General features: G+C 43.3%; 1 protein-coding gene across 5 annotated transcripts in view; it reads left to right on the top strand.

The window, feature by feature from the left end:
• Positions 1 to 17,827, top strand: part of SLC12A6 (solute carrier family 12 member 6) — a 44,110-nt gene that overhangs the window by 19,929 nt on the left and 6,354 nt on the right. For 3 of the 5 annotated variants that reach the window (XM_081835382.1, XM_081835383.1, XM_081835386.1), the window contains 12 exons: positions 6,434 to 6,478; positions 9,599 to 9,696; positions 11,998 to 12,129; positions 13,180 to 13,326; positions 13,715 to 13,769; positions 14,266 to 14,396; positions 14,605 to 14,846; positions 15,189 to 15,403; positions 15,719 to 15,877; positions 16,315 to 16,413; positions 16,570 to 16,627; positions 17,634 to 17,808. In XM_081835382.1, the coding sequence (XP_081691508.1) occupies positions 6,434 to 6,478; positions 9,599 to 9,696; positions 11,998 to 12,129; positions 13,180 to 13,326; positions 13,715 to 13,769; positions 14,266 to 14,396; positions 14,605 to 14,846; positions 15,189 to 15,403; positions 15,719 to 15,877; positions 16,315 to 16,413; positions 16,570 to 16,627; positions 17,634 to 17,808 (1,556 nt within the window). The remainder of the gene's footprint in view (positions 1 to 6,433; positions 6,479 to 9,598; positions 9,697 to 11,997; positions 12,130 to 13,179; positions 13,327 to 13,714; positions 13,770 to 14,265; positions 14,397 to 14,604; positions 14,847 to 15,188; positions 15,404 to 15,718; positions 15,878 to 16,314; positions 16,414 to 16,569; positions 16,628 to 17,633; positions 17,809 to 17,827) is intronic. The other 2 variants (XM_081835384.1, XM_081835385.1) reach the window with 1 other exon arrangement.

Below are 17,827 nucleotides of genomic sequence, written 5' to 3'. Positions count from 1 at the left end.
TCTTCAAAGTGTTATCCTTCTCTCAGCACCAGCAAGTCCTTTGATTTGTTAAACTAAAGTTTTCTCACAGCTTTGTCTCTTATTAGTTCTGTGGATTAAAACCACTTTATGTGGATTAAAACGACTTTGTAAAAGTCTCACTGGTTTTTGCTGTGGTTTTTACTTCTGTTAGAGTGTGGTTAGAGTGTTGGACAATGACCTGGGAGACTAAGGTTCAAATCTCCACTCATCCATGAAGCTTACCTTGGGTTGTCTCTCAGCCTAACCTTCCTCACATGTTTTTTTGTGAGGATAAAATGGGAAGGAAAGAACCATGTTCACCACTTTGCGATCCTTGGGAGAAAAGGTGGTATATAAAATGGATGAATAAAAGAATGAAAGGAATCTTACATGAAGTGGATGTGATGGTGTTAGTAATACAACAAGCATTTATTTATCACCTAATTTTGCTGTTGGTCTAGAAATGGTTAACATTAGTCTGTAAAGTGGTCTGTCTCATCCTCCTGCTCCCTATCACCCAAAAAGGTAACTCACTATTATTCCCATTTATTGGGGGTTATTGAGTTGTTGTTGCTTTTATTTTGATTATGTACTTTGTGGTTTTATATTCCGATTTTATCCTGAGACCTGCGGGTATAGGGCAGTATATAAATTCAATAAATAATAATTATTTTACAAACTTGGAGAAACAGCTTGCTTAATGCCACCCATTGATTTTTCTTATACTAATAAAGTAGGGATCTGAACCCAGAATGAAGCAGGACTCTAGGCTGCAGAAGATGGAAAATTAAGAACATAGACTCCAGGGCATTTTTCTTACTTAGGAAGGAATAAAGTGGCAAGTAGATTTGTCAGTTAGGAATTTCTTAGTTACAGTATTGACAATAGGCAGCAACCTACTTTAATGCTCTTTGTGTGTTCATCCTTCCTCTGTGTGATCAAATGTACTGTACTTGAATTATAAAGGTAAAGGTAACCCCTGACCATTAGGTCCAGTCGTGACCGACTCTGGGGTTGCGACGCTCATCTCACTTTATTGGCCGAGGAAGCCAGCATACAGCTTCAGGGTCATGTGGCCAGCATGACTAAGCCGCTTCTGGCGAACCAGAGCAGCGCATGGAAACGCCGTTTACCTTCCCGCCAGACCTATTTATCTACTTGCACTTTGACGTGCTTTCAAACTGCTAGGTTGGCAGGAGCAGGGACCGAGCAACGGGAGCTCACCCCGTTGCGGGGATTCGAACCACTGACCTTCTGATCAGCAAGTCCTAGGCTCTGTGGTTTAACCCACAACGCCACCCGCGTCCCTACTTGAATTATACACAGTTGCAATTGAAAAGTGACATGTGAACAAGAGGTGGTACCAGTGCTACTGATCTGCCAGCTACGTAGTTGGATACCAGCCCTATTCATGAAAATATCATTCAAATTTTGTCAATGACTATGGTAATTAAAGGCTGTGCATTTTGCTGTCTGCAAAACCAACTGCTGTGTTTGAGAGGCTGGGAAATGGCATGTGCTTTTGTGTTTTTGCTCTTGGTACTGACAGTGGGTAAGGTTCTTGTGCTGCACAATGGCCCAGATGATTTGATTTAGGTTCTGTCTGAGAGAGCTGACTGTGATCTGGCAACCCAGGTTAAATAAACTCTTGGTGTCCACCCTATTCATCTTTCTGATGCTGCCTCACTCATCAAAAGGCATGGTGTCTGTGTGCTCAGTCACTCTCTACATGCACACAAATAGCTACAACCATGGGAGTGTTCAGTTTACTGTTTTTTTATTGGGGACAGGGTGTTACATCACACACTGTTCCCCCAGTGAATGCCCTTTAGCAGTTCCTTGTTGAAGAATCAGCAGGGCATAGTCTGATGCCTTACGCTTCACCCTCTAGCCTGCCAGCGCCTTGAATTCCTTCCCAGCCCCTTCTCCCTTCTGGGCTTCGGGTCAAATTGAAACTCCATTCAGGCCCTATCTGCCCCCACCTTTCCTCTGCAGCTAGTAGTAACTCTGAACTATCCTGCCAACAGCTGCACCTTTCCCATCTGTTCCCTATCTGGCTTAGTTCCCAACCTTTCTCCACCGGCATTCTCTGCTGACCAAGGACCTGATCCTGCATTTCCACAGGAGGGAGGGAAGTGTAGGTGGGCAGTCCTTCACATTGAGGAAGAGACTTTTCTTTATATGCCAGCTTATTCCAAGAGCTCATAGTAGGTTGTAGCAGCTGCTAAACGGACACAAGAGAGTCATCCTAGGTGTGCTGTTTTCACTGCCTACTTAGCCTGCTATTTGTACACCTCAAATACCGTACACACATCTCTCTATATAATTTGGCTTTGTATACATAATAATAGCCATAACCAAGCAATTTCATTATTATTGTTGTTGAAAGGAGAGAGAAAAAAGAAAGAATAAAAAAGTGAAGACAAAAAACAGAACAAAAATAAGGAGAGACAGAAAAATCCCCTAACACATTAGTGTTACATAACGAAAACAAAAAACAGATTATCCAATTTAACTAGTTTTGAATATAAAAACAGAAAAAATAATCCAAATGGAAAAAGAAACAGAATGACTTCTGGAGTGGGCTGAGCTCAGTTTTCTCCTCCTCCTTTCCGATCAGCTTGACTCTGACTTGTTAATATTTTATTCAAAAGCGGTGGTGACTTTTGCTGCTTCACTAGTCAATAAACAGGTGGTACAGAACAGGCCTAGGCAAATTTGGCACTCCAGATGTTTTGGGACTACAACTCCCATTATCCTTAGCTAACAGGACCAGTGGTCAGGGATGATTGGAATTGTAGTCTCAAAACATCTGGAGGGCCGAGTTTGCCTATACCTGATATAGAATGTTCTCTTGCTGATTTTCACTGCTGACTGTTTATACCCCAATCTACTGGCAGAATGCCCATACTAGCAAAACAATTATCTTCAACAGTGTATCCTCTTATAGTTAGTTAAGGGAGTAATTCAAAGCTTTGTGAGTTTGACCTGAATATGAAATACAAAACTTTGTTGTTTTTTTTATAAATATTTATTAAGGTTTTTTTATAAAAGAAATGCACAAATAATAGACAACATTAGTTCTGTCATAACAAAATCTCATAGCTTCTTTGGACTTCCCAAAACTTTGCCTGGAACTGAATGTAGTATTTCACATTCTTTGCCCTAGGAAGGGCTTTTGCGTTAACAAATTTAGAGCGCGCTTAAATCACATCCTTGGAAAAGTCCAGAAAGAAAGATATATTCTTCTGTTCCCTCTTCACTGGGGCTTCCATTGATTTTTGGCAGAATTTGCGCAAGAGCTCATCTCTATCTTGAACATGCACAAACTTGACAATTACTGTATTTGAGGGAGCCCACTTCCTTTGCCTTTTCACTGGGATTTTGAAAACGTGTTCTCTGTCAAACTGATGTTGAGCTGGCAGAGAGAGCACCTCTTTGACCTTGGGCAAATAACATTGTTCTGTCCCTCTAAATAAAATAAGAATCATAAAGACCTTTCACTACACGCACAGAGAGGGAGAAAATGTGTACTCTTCAAATCACTTTTTTATTCTGGATGTAGTGGTTCTGAATAACTATCAGCTCTTGGATCCATATTTTTTGTCATTTGCACAGATTAAGGTTGTCATTCCACACAAAAGCTTGCTTTGAGAAACTCCCTCTTTGTGGCACACCTTAAAGCATTCTAATGGTGTCTTTCACCTCTTGGTAAAATGAGTCAGAATTGAAGGGCAGGGCTTTTTGAAACCTAGAAGTTAAAAACTACTATGGATAGCTATTTTAGGGGCTAAGGTTAACCTTGGAATGGAATATGAAGGGCAGAAACAAGCCTCTTAACATTAGACCTCCCAGGCTGAGTAATGCAATCGCATGCCCTCAGCATGACAATCCTAAACTCAAACCCTTTTTCATAGAATCATAGAATCATAGAGTTGGAAGAGACCACAAGGGCCATCGAGTCCAACCCCCTGCCAAGCAGGAAACACCATAAGAGCACTCCTGACATATGGTTGTCAAGCCTCTGCTTAAAGACCTCCAAAGAAGGAGACTCCACCACACTCCTTGGCAGCAAATTCCACTGTCGAACAGGAAGTTTTCTGACCCTCCAAAGTACCAGAGTCTTAAAAGGATTTGCTCATTATTGTGCTGCTATCAAGATGGAAAAAAACAGAAGTGCACTTCTAGTCTGACCTAGACTATGTACACACATCCTTCCTGGTCGGAAATGTCCAAATCCCAGGATTCTCCATATAATCTCTATTTATCCCAGGCAGTTTGAATCCCTTTATCCAGACAACGAACAGAAACAATGCTTTCTGTGTAGGGCACTGAGTGCAGACTCAACAAACAAAGGATGCTTCTGCTTCTGAAAGTTGAATGGTGCCAACAGGACTGGGGAAATTGCCAAGACTGGGGTGGCTGACAAGAGCAAAGATAGGTTGTTGAACAGAAACACATCATTTGTGTTTGATCCCTCATCAAACAGACTTTGCTTCCATCTGTCTGTTCTGAATGATTTGCTGTCTACTCTGGCACCCCCCCCCCCCCATGTTCACTTTGCAGGCCTTGATAGCTGTGATGCACTTCACTGAATTTGCTGGCCTCCAGCTAGACCCATGGCCTTGCATCCCCCTGTTCCTCACTGCATGCTGTTGCCCCAGAGAAAGGCACCATTTGGAGCTCTATTCATGTGGACCTTGTACATGTCTTTACATTTTGAAGAAAACATGTAACTGCCTCCCCACCCCTTTCTCCTCTTTTAAAAATAAATAGTTGCTTCTACCATACCTTGTCTTGTTATTATTTTTGCACCTTTTTTCCAATACCAGGCCCACCTAAAAGGCATAAGGTGTAAACATGCATAAACAGTAAGCAATATAAAATATCAAAATAATAAACAATATAAGCTGCAGCAGCACACTTGTATTAACAAAACTTATTGAAACATAAAAAATTACAAAAGTGAATGGGCCTGTGTCCTCCTTGGGAGAGCAGGTTGGGAGTCCCTTCAAATTACTTTATGAATGGTTTTGTGCTGCTGTTTGCAAGTACACAGAATGTGTGAATGGACTGGTGCAAAAGCACTGCAACTATCCCCTAAATTGAATTGCTGGATATTCCTTTAGGATTCAAGTCAATTTTAACCCCTTCCCGATTTTCCATATACTGTACTTTTTGGAGATGGAAACCCTATGCCTACCCTAAAATGCACTGTGATGTCTCTAGTCTCCTTCCCTTGGTTGTCACAATCCATTTTTAAGGTAGGAAAATGAAATGATTCAAGCAAATCAGGTTGTTGTGATTTCCCCCCTCAAAAATTCATTGTTAAATGGGTTTGACACTGCTACACCTATATATTACCAAATCTTTGCCTTCTGGGTCTGGAGTGTTTGCATTTTTATTACAAGAACCCTCTCTAGAGAATTTAAGGCTTGATTTGTCACAGAGTCAGGCAGGGAGACAGTGTGGCATTCCCTAAAGGGAATTTATTTTATTTATTATTTTATTTTATTTGTTTATTTAATTTAAGGGAAGACTTTGGAAAGTAAAACCAAAAGTAGGGAATTAGTCTCCTGCATTATTTACTGTGTCAGGTAAGGGCAAACATACATAGAATGATGTTTATCTGAATAAAAAAGAGGGTGGGTAGAGATTCCCCCATAGCCCAGTCAACAGTAATAAAATTCAGAGGTGGAGAAGATATTGGGTAGAAGTCAACACCCATCTTGCATGTCTAAACTGTAATAAGAGTGCTGTTGATCTTTCCCACCACCATTTTCACAACATTGAAGGACCCCAGAATTCCGGCCACACTACTCCCCACCCCTACAATCTTATCACTCCAGCAGACCAGCCATAGAAAACCACTCTGTCCTGGGGAGGGGAGAGGATGCTAGCTAGTGACCACAAGTGACAACCACTATGCACATGAAACAAAGCTCATTCACAGAGACTGAATCAACATATCTTAATAGTGGTAGAGGGGAGATATTGATATGATTCTTTCCTGTTGATTTTGCTGGCTTCCCTTCTCAACACAAAAAATTACTCCCTTTCCCCAGTTGTCCATTACCATAAAGCCTGAACAAAGCCAGGTGGGGAAAAAGCCCCTTTGAGTTACAGAGTGTTTTCAATGGTGTGTGGGAGGGAAAGCAGATAAATCCTTTCTATGCTACTTGAAAGGCTTATGAATATTCTACATTTCCTCCCCCCACCCCGTTGCAGCTATTCTTGTTTTGAAATCACAGCTTAATACTATTATTTTTTTACTCCTTACCATTTTTGTTGCTGATTGTGATTGCGGGGGAAGAAAGCCATTTTTGAATCTTGGGGAAGTGGGAGAGAGAAATTTTAGCCCATCACTTTATTCCCTCATTCTCCCTTTATTTTGCTATTCATTTTCTTTCCCGTTTTCTGTTTGATTTTTCAGATGTGAGTCAAACTTCCGTCACAGGGGAACAGTATCAGCTCTTAGGTACAGTATTACAGGACTTTTGTGTGTGTGCAGTATATATGTCTCCTGTGTCTATCAGTGTTGCCCATTGTTAGACAAAGGTGTATGTGCCCCATTGCTAGGGGACAGGTGAAAAATAAGTTCTCTGTGTGAATGCATGTGTGAGAAAGAATGACTAATAAAGAAAATGGTATATGGTGTAACCATCTTATGTTGAAGGCACAAATGTCCCTGTGTGTGTGCTCTAGGGCAGACCTGTAGATAGCCACTCTACTGGTTGCCTGTGGCAAGTATTATCCAGATGAATAGGGCACGTCACAGAAGTTATTGTTTAAAAGCCATAAATTGCTAGCAAGTACAGACTTGCTGGTAATTTTTGTAGGCTGTTGAAAAACTGCTTTAGGCAAAAACCTTCCTGGAATGCTCTTGTTCAAACTAGATTTTTATAGCATTTAATTTCAGCCTAAATTATTTTCACCAAGGGATGGTAGCCGTCTCTCTGTTTACAGTGCTCTTGTTTGAAGATCAAGGTGACATTGAATTCAGACCTGTATCACATCTAACACTAAGAAGTGTTGTCCTAACAGGGATCTGCTTTACTTGATTGTTCCAGAATAACAACCTTTGAACTCACTGCTGTATTTTATACATTTGAGGAAGTGATCCTTGATGGTTTAAAGACAGCCAATGATCTTTGTAAAGATCAAGGATTCTTGACTTGGAATAGCCGATTGCATAAGTAGTAGCAGGATTGTTATCTCTGGTATGTCATAGTTAGTGCATTTAAGGTACCCTGGAGACATAGTAAGCAGGGGTAAGCTGCTGAAGTACTCAGAAACTCCTTGTTCCTATACACTGAGGATGCTATCTAATAATAAAAATTCAGAGAAGCCTCATACTTGATTTGAATAATGGATTCTGCATCTTTTTTTAAAGAAAACCCCAGAAATAATTTCCATTAATTTCATTTGCCTTTTCCCATACACAGCTGGCCTGTTGCCATGATTTGTATGAGTGCTTTCTCACTCCTGTAGCCAGAACTGGATGAAACATCTCCTGAGCTTTATTATCCGCTTTGTTCTGAAAGTTGAGGGAAACAGGGTGGGGTGTTAATCCAGCACAGCCAGATGCCAAGATTCCATGCCTCAGGGTTGTTGGGTAGGCCCCAGTAATAAATGTTGTGGTTCCTTGCTTGCGGACAAGCCTGTCTCTATGATTTACTAATTTTTTGAAGAGCACCCAGCCCTAGAGTATTCACTTACATATCTGCATTCTGTGAGATGGAGCTGGAGGGGAGAAAGGGATGTTTTCTCACGTGGCACAGATAGATTTAGAGGTCAGGGGCTAGCATATGCTGATGGCTTAGAGCAGGGGTGTCAAACTCAAATTCATCGGGGGGCCGCATCAGCAGTTTGGTCACCCTCAAAGGGCCGGTTGTTCAGGCAGCCGTTGGATCTGTCACATCACAGGATGGCATGCGCTCAATATAAAAACAAGTGGAGGTTTCCTGAATGCATGTAAAGTGGAGGTTTCCTGTGTAGAACGGCCAGCGCCGCTAGAGGGCAGACGTTCTCTGGCTTGTAGGCTGCCGTGCATGCGCTGAAGAGGCGGCTTTCTTGTGTCAAAAAAAAAAAAGAAGGCGAGAATAAAAGGTGAAGGCTGGCGGCTGGCGGCCGGCGGCGGCTACACGGGCCACATGACGAGGTCTGGTGGGCCAGATTCGGCCCGCGGGCCTTGTGTTTGACACCCGTGGTTTAGAGAATGGGCACCAGGTCTCTGCGGTTCTGTTTCTGGATATATGGATCTGATGGGTCAGGAGAGAAATGAACGCAGCTAGTAAAGCAGGGTACAAGTAGAGATTGGAATTCCTTATTCTCAAACATTGAGACAGTTGGTATAGTTTTTAGCTTTCATGGTTGCACATAAAGTTTGGAAAGTATGGTAAAATTTCAAAAAGGACTGTAAACAAATAAAGAGGCAGCTCAGCTTAGGCTACGTGTACAACATACATGTAAGGCACCTTCCACACACACAAAAATAATTGGAGCCATAGGTTTTAAGGATGCTGAGACTTGTAGCTCTATGAGTGGTAACCTATAGTTCCCTGGATTCAGGGTGGAGGGTGGCTTTAAATGTGCTTTAGATACATGATGTGTACACAGACTTTGTTAGCATTTAAAACTGCTGTGATTTTTAACCTTCATTCAAGGACTGAGTACAGCTTTTCACACCTGAAGCCCTTACAAGAACCTTACAGGAGGAGTAAAACATGCCCCTCTTTAATTTGGAAAACACCCTGTTCTTGAAAATTACAGGCAAACAGCTTTCAAGTACATGCAATTTAAATATGCAAATTGCCATTGCCATGGTGCTTGTTAGCCTTTTCCTTACTGGTGAATTCACCATGCATGTAAGTTTGCTAAACTTGGCTGCTTGCCTGTCTGTCTGTCCTTCCAAACACCACAGGGGGGAAAGAACCTCCAAAGCTGCAGGGGACTCCCTTGCCTGTCCCTTCTGTCTTGGCAATGGTATAAGGCAAGGAGAAGTGAATGCTTGACAGCAGTATTACCCAGATGATCTTTCTAGCCTCAGATTCCTTATCTCTGTATTTCTCCCCTAAACCCCTTGCCTGCTGCTCACCACAGACCCCACTCATATGGGGACAATAGTAAATGCCCTGTGGTAAAAATTAGTGTCAGCAACTGAGCAGGCAAGTAGCTCATGATCTGAAAAGATCTAGGGTAAGGAGGGGGGAGCAACTTTTCATACCAAGTGGACTGCGAGAGTACTTTGACAGGGAACCCATAAGCCGCATACTGCCTTGTGCGTGCTACCTTCCCAAGGCCCGCTAAGTGAGGCACTGGGCTTTGGAAAGGGGACACAAAGTCCTGTCAGGGTCCTTGAACCTTCATTCATCCCTTCCCGAATCCCAGCACCTTTCTTATCTGCTTTCTGAAGACAGTGCAAGGGCTGTGGCTGGGTGTAGGCACCAAAAAGGCCGTGATGGACTGCCTTGATCTAGGGTGTTTCTCTTACTTTTCCCACAGCCCAGCTAGAGTTCCAATAATCTAAATGTATGAACAGCACTAACTCTTTGCTGGACTACTCCTTTCCTTCCATTTGATCTCTCTCTTGTTGCAGATCCTGGTCACAAGAAGGATCCTCATAATGCCTATCTCAACAATATCAACTACGAAGATGGCGATGAATTCTTTGACAAAAATTTGGCACTTTTTGAGGTAAGATCATTGTTGGTGGGTTAGTTCTCCCTGCCTTTTGCCTTCCTTCCTTCCACTATGTGTGTCCATATATGTATTAAACGGTGTTAGAAACAGATATGAAAGCTAGGAGCTAAATGGTACCTTAAACCTAGGTTATGGGCGCAACAATGGAATGTCTAGGCACAATTTTTCAATAACAATAATACAAAGCTAAAAATTAATAAACTGCAGCTAAAATATTATGTTCATTTTTCACATGGTCTAGTCCTTCCCCCTAATAATTCTTAAGAGGGTCTCTTCTCCAGTTCCCAGAGAGTGGCTGGAAGTGGGGAGGCAGAAAAAGGTCCTCTTTTCCTTCCACTCAGCAATTTTAATCTGAAATCTTAGGCACAGTGCTGCGCTAATGAAATTCCCTATTGGAAAATGCACCTAGAACAATGGGAGTTTCAAACACTGGTTTAAATCCTACCTTATAGCCTTTCATGATAGCTCTGCTCTGTTTCCCAAGGCTATGCATGGTTGTTTTTAATTCCGCAAAAACACAGAAAAAGTTGCAAAGGATTGGGAACTGTGACATGGGAAACTGCATCTTGGAAATCTTACGTCTCTTTTTTATTTTTTAAAGGTTATTTTTTAATTTTCATAGCTGCAGCGATGGACTTGAAAATGTATAGGCAGGGGTGAGAAATCTCTGGCCCAGGGGTGAACAACCTGCAGCCCACCAGATTTTTCTGGACTACAACTCCCATCAGCTCCAGTCAGCTAGCCAGTGATCAGGGCTGATGGGAGGTGTAGTCCAACAACATCTGAAGGCCTGCAGGTTGTGCACCCCTGCTCTGGCCCATGGGCCAATCTTGACCCACACAGGGTCCAATTTGGCCCATCAGAACTTTTTCCCCAAGCTGCACCTACTTGCCAATCAGCTGACATTACTGGGTGATGAGGTTCAATCCTGATGGAGGCTGCTTGGCTTTACTGCAGTGAATGCACTGGCAATGCAGACTTCTCACCCCACCCCTGTGGGGAGTGAGCTGGCAAAGCAGGCCCCTGCAGAGAGCAGGATACAACCCTTTGCTCATCAACTGGTAATCAGAGTATTGAGTCCTGCTGGACTGAATACATTGGCAAAACAAATGCCCCTCCCCACCAGCCCCCAGCTGATGTTGACAGGTGGGTAGGATGGCCTTGTTAGTATTTTTACTGTATTTGTTAGAAGATGTGTTTTACAAAAAATAAATTGTACTGGGGAAAGAAAACCAATATACAGTGGACCCTCTGGTTACAAATTTAATTCATTCCGGGGGTCCATGCACACCCTGAAAAATCCATATCCAGAGGTGGCACTTCTGTGCATGTGCGAGTGGCGAAAAATACTTCCGGGTTTGCCACTTTCGCAATCTGAAGTTTACGTTACTCGAGAGTAACGTAACCCGAGGGTGTAATGTAATGTAATGTAATGTAATGTAATGTAATGTAATGTAATGTAACAGCTGCAAAACCTTGTGACTCCAATTAAGGTCACAGAAACGCTGAACCTTTGCTTTATTAATTGGTTAACTCCCTTTAAAAGTGAGCCTATATGTGTCTTGGTAGTGATAGGAGGGGTGGGAGTTGAAGGTTGGTTGTTTTGCTGAGCGTGGAGACTCCAACAACATACTGCTGGAGGAGTTGGTAAGGACAGACAAGCTATAATTTCTGCACTGCTTAAAGGAATTTTAGAAGCAAGAAGAGCCTCTCATGGGTTCAAGAGAGTGAAATACAATGCATCCAACTCCATATATATGTATAGTAACTTGTAATAGTAGCCATCCTGCCAGTAAAGAGTCACCTTCAGAGTATTGTGTGTGGAGTCTACTTCATCCCTAGGGCTTTGAGGGTGAAACCTCTGTATCACTCTGCATAAATCAGAAAAATAGCTAACAACCCCACAGCATCACAATGACAGAAGATTGACAAGGGTGGCCTTGCTTACCTGTCAAGGTGGGCCCACGGGGGTGGGGGTGGGGAGAAAGTTGTCCCACCCCTGTGGCAGAGGAAGGAAGTACAAATTGATCAAAGATTGCAAATTTGCATAATTTAGTAAAATGTACTATACAGATTGCAGAATTCAGAATTTCTTGGCGTATAAGTTGTGGGGTGTTTTTTTTAATGCTAAGGTTACACCAGCCTGCTTGTACCCAACCCATTTGTCTCATATTCTGCTATCCTATGTCTTCATTCCCAAACTACTACAACCATGCTAATGACTAGTGGTTTTTTGCCTTAGGAGATTTTTCATATTAAGTTTTAATGTCTACTGCCATCCTTTCCACTTTGCAGGAGGAGATGGACACCCGGCCCAAGGTGTCCTCCCTGCTCAACCGCATGGCCAATTACACCAACTTGATGCAGGGAGCCCGTGAACATGAGGAGGCTGAGAATGTCCCTCCAGGCAAGAAAAAAGCTATCAAGGTAAGGAGCTTGGTGATAGTGAGATACTAAGGCAGTTAGAGGTGGTAAGCATTTGAAGGTAGTGAATGAGTTGATATCCAAAACTGAAAGGAGTTGATGCTTTCGCCATGGCTGCCCTACAACTATGGGGCTTCCCTTTCCTGGAGACTTTCCAGAACAAAAAACTGTGCTTCTTGAAGTTTAAAACACCTTTTTGTTTGAGATGGATTTTAGCCACTGGTCTTAAGGCAGCATGAGGTAAACCTCAAAAAATATTTTTGATTTCTTGACATTTTTTTGAAATTTGTAGGAGCCAGTTAAAAAATAAATACATCAGATCAATTAAAAGCCCTGCTCAGAGTTATGCAAAATGTTCAGATTCCTAAGCCACCAAATCAAGCTCTGAGGTATCTGAGTAACCAGGTACCCAGGATTTTTCCCTAGTCCAGGGGTCTGCAACCTTTAAGACAAAAAGAGCCACTTGGACCCGTTTCTGCAGAAAAAAACACACCTGGGAGCCGCAAAACCATTGCGACATTTAAAACAAATATATCTCCGGAGCCGCGATCTGACAGCGGGCGGGAAGGTGACGCCGGGACGGTGCGTGACTAACGCACGCACCGCCCCCATGCGACGTCACAGCCAGTACAGCGCCCGCCACAGTGGGGAGTGTCAGGGCGCACAATGCACCTCCTCCCCTCGCTAGTATCCGCCCCGGAGCCGCGGCAAAGGTGTAAAAGAGCCACATGCGGCTCCGGAGCCGCGGGTTGCAGACCCCTGCCCTAGTCCTATGAGCAAGGCTTTAGTTTTTATGTGTTGCCTATTTGCAATTGATTTTTAATATGACTTACTATATGTGCAGTTTAGTGCTGTTACCTGCTCTGCACTTGGTGGCTGGGTTTGTCTGGGAATTCAGACAAAGGGGTGGGGTTGTCAAAGAGAAAGATATCTGAAGGCCAAGTAGCAGAGAAGTCGCAGGTATTTAAATCACATATGCAAAGGATGAAGAGCAAGGTAGGGGCAGCAAAGTGGAGTAGGTTTGGTTTTGAGAGCTTGTCCTTTTCCTTCCAGTCTCCACAGATGGGCACATTCATGGGAGTCTATCTGCCTTGCCTGCAGAACATCTTCGGGGTGATTCTCTTCTTACGGCTCACCTGGGTGGTGGGTACAGCTGGCGTGTTGCAAGCCTTTGCCATTGTCCTCATCTGCTGTTGCTGTGTGAGTTCCTCTCTCCTACTGTCTGAATCATGTCCTGGTTTAGGGGTTTTAATGTCTTAGAGAAGAAGATTGGAGTGAGCAGTCTGGACCACAGCATGGAGATGGGGGCTAAATCATACTTTGTGACTTTAGCAGGCCACAGCTGAGATCCTAATGTAAAAGTCATAAGATTACCCTTCTTCCCACATGCATCCAGCTGTGTCATGAGGCCAGTGATAGATTTTATTTCCACAACTTGTCAGATTTTCTTTAGCTGTAGTTGTATCTTATGGGAAATTGCCTATTGTCCTATCTAACAAGAGTATAATTGCACAACCAAATGAATGAAAGCCCTTTAAGATGGTGTGTTTTTCTTCTAAATCCTCCTGTGGTCTTTTCTCGTCCTCAGACTCTGCTAACAGCCATCTCCATGAGTGCCATTGCCACCAATGGAGTTGTGCCTGGTGAGTACTTAATATCTAAAGAGCCATCTTCTCCCACACTTCACTGCCCACCAAATACATTCATCTTCAAAAGCAGCCCTGAGTGCTCTCACCATCAGAACTTAACCAAGTAACTACTTGGGAAAGGTCCTTTTCTGAGGTGGTGCCCAAATGGTGGAATTCTTTCCTTAAACTTGTTCACCAGATACCAATGCTATCTATGTCAGATGACGTTCATCTTGTCATAAAAACACAATGCCTTCTTATAGTATTTGAGATCCACATAAATCCACTGAGATCCACTGCTTTGTTTTGTGCTACTCACTGGCTAACTCAGTTGATCATAACCTTTTGGTTTGTTTAATTTCATTTGGGTGCTGTCCTGACAAAATTCTAGAAATAAAAAGTTCCTCTACAAGCAGATGTTTAGGATGTGTAGGAAGTGCAAATGATAACCCTTTTCCCTGTCTGCAAAGTCTCTTCACCTCCTACCCACTGCTTTATTTCCTCTTCATAGCTGGGGGTTCATACTTCATGATCTCACGAGCTTTGGGGCCTGAGTTTGGAGGAGCTGTTGGACTCTGCTTTTATCTGGGCACCACGTTTGCTGCTGCAATGTACATTTTGGGAGCCATTGAAATCTTCCTGGTAAGTGTTCTGCTCCCCTAAAATTAACGAGATGCGGTGCTCCATAGTTGTGAAACAGGTGCTATTCCACATAGCTGTGGCCACTTCCAAGCAGCCTGACAGCCTTGAGCGGAGTGAGTACTTCTGCTAATCTTGCAAAATCCATGTTTTCCCCCTCTTATCTGCTGACCTTTCTAAAAGTGACATGTCTCTTTCTTCCCTCTCTCAGATGTACATTGCCCCTGAGGCAGCCATCTTCCATAGTGAGGATCCCTTGAAGGAGCCAGCAGCCATGCTCAACAACATGCGGGTGTATGGCTCAGCCTTTCTAGTGATTATGGTGCTGGTGGTGTTCGTGGGTGTACGCTACGTGAATAAGTTTGCCTCTCTCTTCCTTGCCTGTGTCATTGTCTCAATCCTGGCCATCTACGCTGGTGCCATCAAGTCCTCTTTTGCACCTCCCGACTTCCCGTAGGTTATCAGCATACTTGGATATGATTAATTGTGATACTTGGATATGATTCATTGTGACTTATCTTTTAATCAGTCTGGGATGTCACAGATCCTACAAGAAGTTGTTGGAATATGTAGTTTTGTGAATGTGCATAGAGTTGTCTGTTCTGGGGAAGGGTTAGGGATCTTTGGTCACAGTTTTTTACAAGACTGCAACCATCTCTCCATAGTTAGATAACTTCAGTTTCCCATGCCCTTGGGCAACTTAAGGGTTGGGACTCTCAAATTTGTTTGTGCATGCCTTGGCCTCTTTATAGCCTAACGGGTTTGTTCATCTTTTTGTGTCTCCTCTCCATTCAGCGTGTGCATGCTGGGGAACCGCTCTCTCTCCCGGCACCACATTAATGACTGTGCCAAGACGGTGGAGCGTGACAACATCACCCAGCACACTGTCCTCTGGGAGTTTTTCTGCAATGCTACCAAGCACCACAATGCCTCCTGTGATGATTATTTTCAGCACAACAATGTCACCGTTATCCAGGGTATCCCAGGGCTGGCCAGTGGCATTATCACTGGTGAGAGATACCTTTCCTTCCCTGTCAACAGTACACTTGATTTTCCCCATGTTGGGACAATCCAAGAGGTGTCCTACACACTGTCTAGATAAACAGCCATTTCCCTTCCCTCCCTAATTGAGGGTCTGTGTTGTGTGGGGCCATAAATAGCAACTGGGTGTCCTTGGGACAGTCACCACCTCTTAGCCTAACCTATCTCATAGGATAGCAAAAAGAAGTTTGTAGACCACTGGAGGAAGGGTGGGATGATGATGATGATGACAGCAATAATTGTGGTGGTTCTGGTGGTAATAATAATGGTATTGATAATTGCAGAGAATCTTTGGAGCAGCTACTTGGTGAAAGGTGAAATAATTGAGAAACCATCATTGCATTCAGCTGATGTGTGGGGAAGCCTGAATCAGCAGTATGTGCTGGCTGACATCACCACTTCCTTTACCCTTCTTGTGGGCATCTTTTTCCCTTCAGTCACTGGTAAGAGCTATGTTATTGCTATGTATTGTTCAGAGGTGTCTCCAGAGGCAAACCGTTCCAGAAGTGTAGATAGCCAGCTTTGAATCTGGGATGCTTGTACTTAAAACACAGGTCTTTCTGTGGACTCTTGCAGTTTTCAGCAAAGCACCCTCTTTCAGCCTAGGAGTAAGGACTTAATATTGCCCCAGCTGTGAGCTGGGCTGGATGCAGCTTTGTTGCTGCTGTTCCCCTCTAATGGCCCCGTTTGATGCAATATCGTCTTTCTTCATATTGCCCAGCATAAGATCAACTATTTTTTTCTTTTACATCAGGGTAATAGATCATATGCAAAAATTATTCAAAGGTTCAGTATAGTTTCTTAGCAGTACCTCCTTTGGTCACAGAATTTTGTTTTCTTGCCCTCAGAAAATCTATTTATTTATTTTTTGTCTTCACAGGAATCATGGCTGGATCAAATCGTTCTGGAGACCTAAAGGATGCCCAGAAATCTATCCCCATTGGTACCATCCTGGCTATTCTCACCACCTCCTTTGTGTGTATCCTTCCTGGCAAATGTAGGGTCGAATAAACAAGGGATGGATAAGGGTGGAATGGAGGGAGTGGGTGCCTGTGTGGGAAGGATGGCTGCCCTTTTGCATCCTTTGTTGTCTTGCAAGAACATCTTACTGCTCCTTGACCATTTGACACATCAGATCTTAGCAACGTAGTGCTGTTTGGGGCATGTGTGGAAGGTGTCGTGCTCAGAGATAAGTAAGTAGTAACTTTCCCTAGTGCCACAGTTCTCAGATATAAATCAGACGTGATATTTCTATTTTGGATTCAAATTTTAAGCTGTGTTCTTAAAAGGCAGTTATGGCTACCAACCTGGATGGCTTTAAAAGCAAATTAGACAAATTCATAGAGGAGAGAGCTGTTAATGGATACTAGCTATTATGGCTGTGCTTTGCCTCCACAGCTGTAGGCATTAGTGCCTTTGAATACCAGTTGATGAAAGCCACAGGATGGGAGAGTGCTCTTGTGCTTGAATCCTGCTTGTGGGTTTCTCACAGGCATCTGGTTGGCCAATGTGAGAACAGGATGCTGGACTAGATGCGTCATTGTGACTAAAAATGTGGGCCCCTTTTTAGGGGCAGAGTCTCAACCCTTTGGCACATATTTCTGGCCCACTCATTTCTCAGCCATGCTGAATACATTCTGTTAGCCTGGATCCAACCCACAGAAAGGAAGCTGGAGAGAAAACTAAGGCTGGAATCCTATACAGTGGTACCTCGCAAGACGAATGCCTTGTAAGACAAAAAACTCGCAAGACGAAAGAGTTTTTCGTTTTTTGAGTTGCTTCGCAAGACGAATTTCCCTATGGGCTTGCTTCGCAAGACGAAAACGTCTTGCAAGTTTGTTTCCTATTTCTTAAAACCGTTAATCCTATGGGAATCTGTGCTTCGCAAGACGAAAAATTCGCAAGACGAAAAAACTTGCGGAATGAATTAATTTCGTCTTGCGAGGCACCACTGTATCTGCTTTCCTGGGAGCAAGTCACATTGTACTGACTAAACTCATAGGATTGTATTGTTAAGTTAGTTGCATCTATTCCTTTTGAAACCAATGGAACAAATGCAACTAACCTAGTTTGGATCCAATCCTGCATCTTCTGATTTCTCTGTGTGCTGGACCATTTGTTTCTGCTGGATCTTTGTACTTCTCACTATTAGCCCTTAGACAGATACCTAATGGCCTCACTTTTGCTTCTATTGGATAGGTTTGGTGATACAGTGAAAGGGAATCTGGTGGTCGGGACCCTGTCCTGGCCCTCCCCTTGGGTCATTGTCATCGGTTCGTTCTTCTCCACGTGTGGAGCTGGGCTGCAGAGCCTCACCGGCGCACCCAGACTGCTACAAGCCATAGCCAAGGACAACATTATACCCTTCCTGCGGGTAAGAGTGACGACTGCTT

This window comes from Podarcis erhardii (genome assembly GCF_964252035.2).
Source record: "Podarcis erhardii genome assembly, chromosome: 13".
In the NCBI taxonomy this organism is placed as follows: domain Eukaryota; kingdom Metazoa; phylum Chordata; class Lepidosauria; order Squamata; family Lacertidae; genus Podarcis; species Podarcis erhardii.
This window is presented reverse-complemented; position numbering and strand designations above follow the sequence as displayed.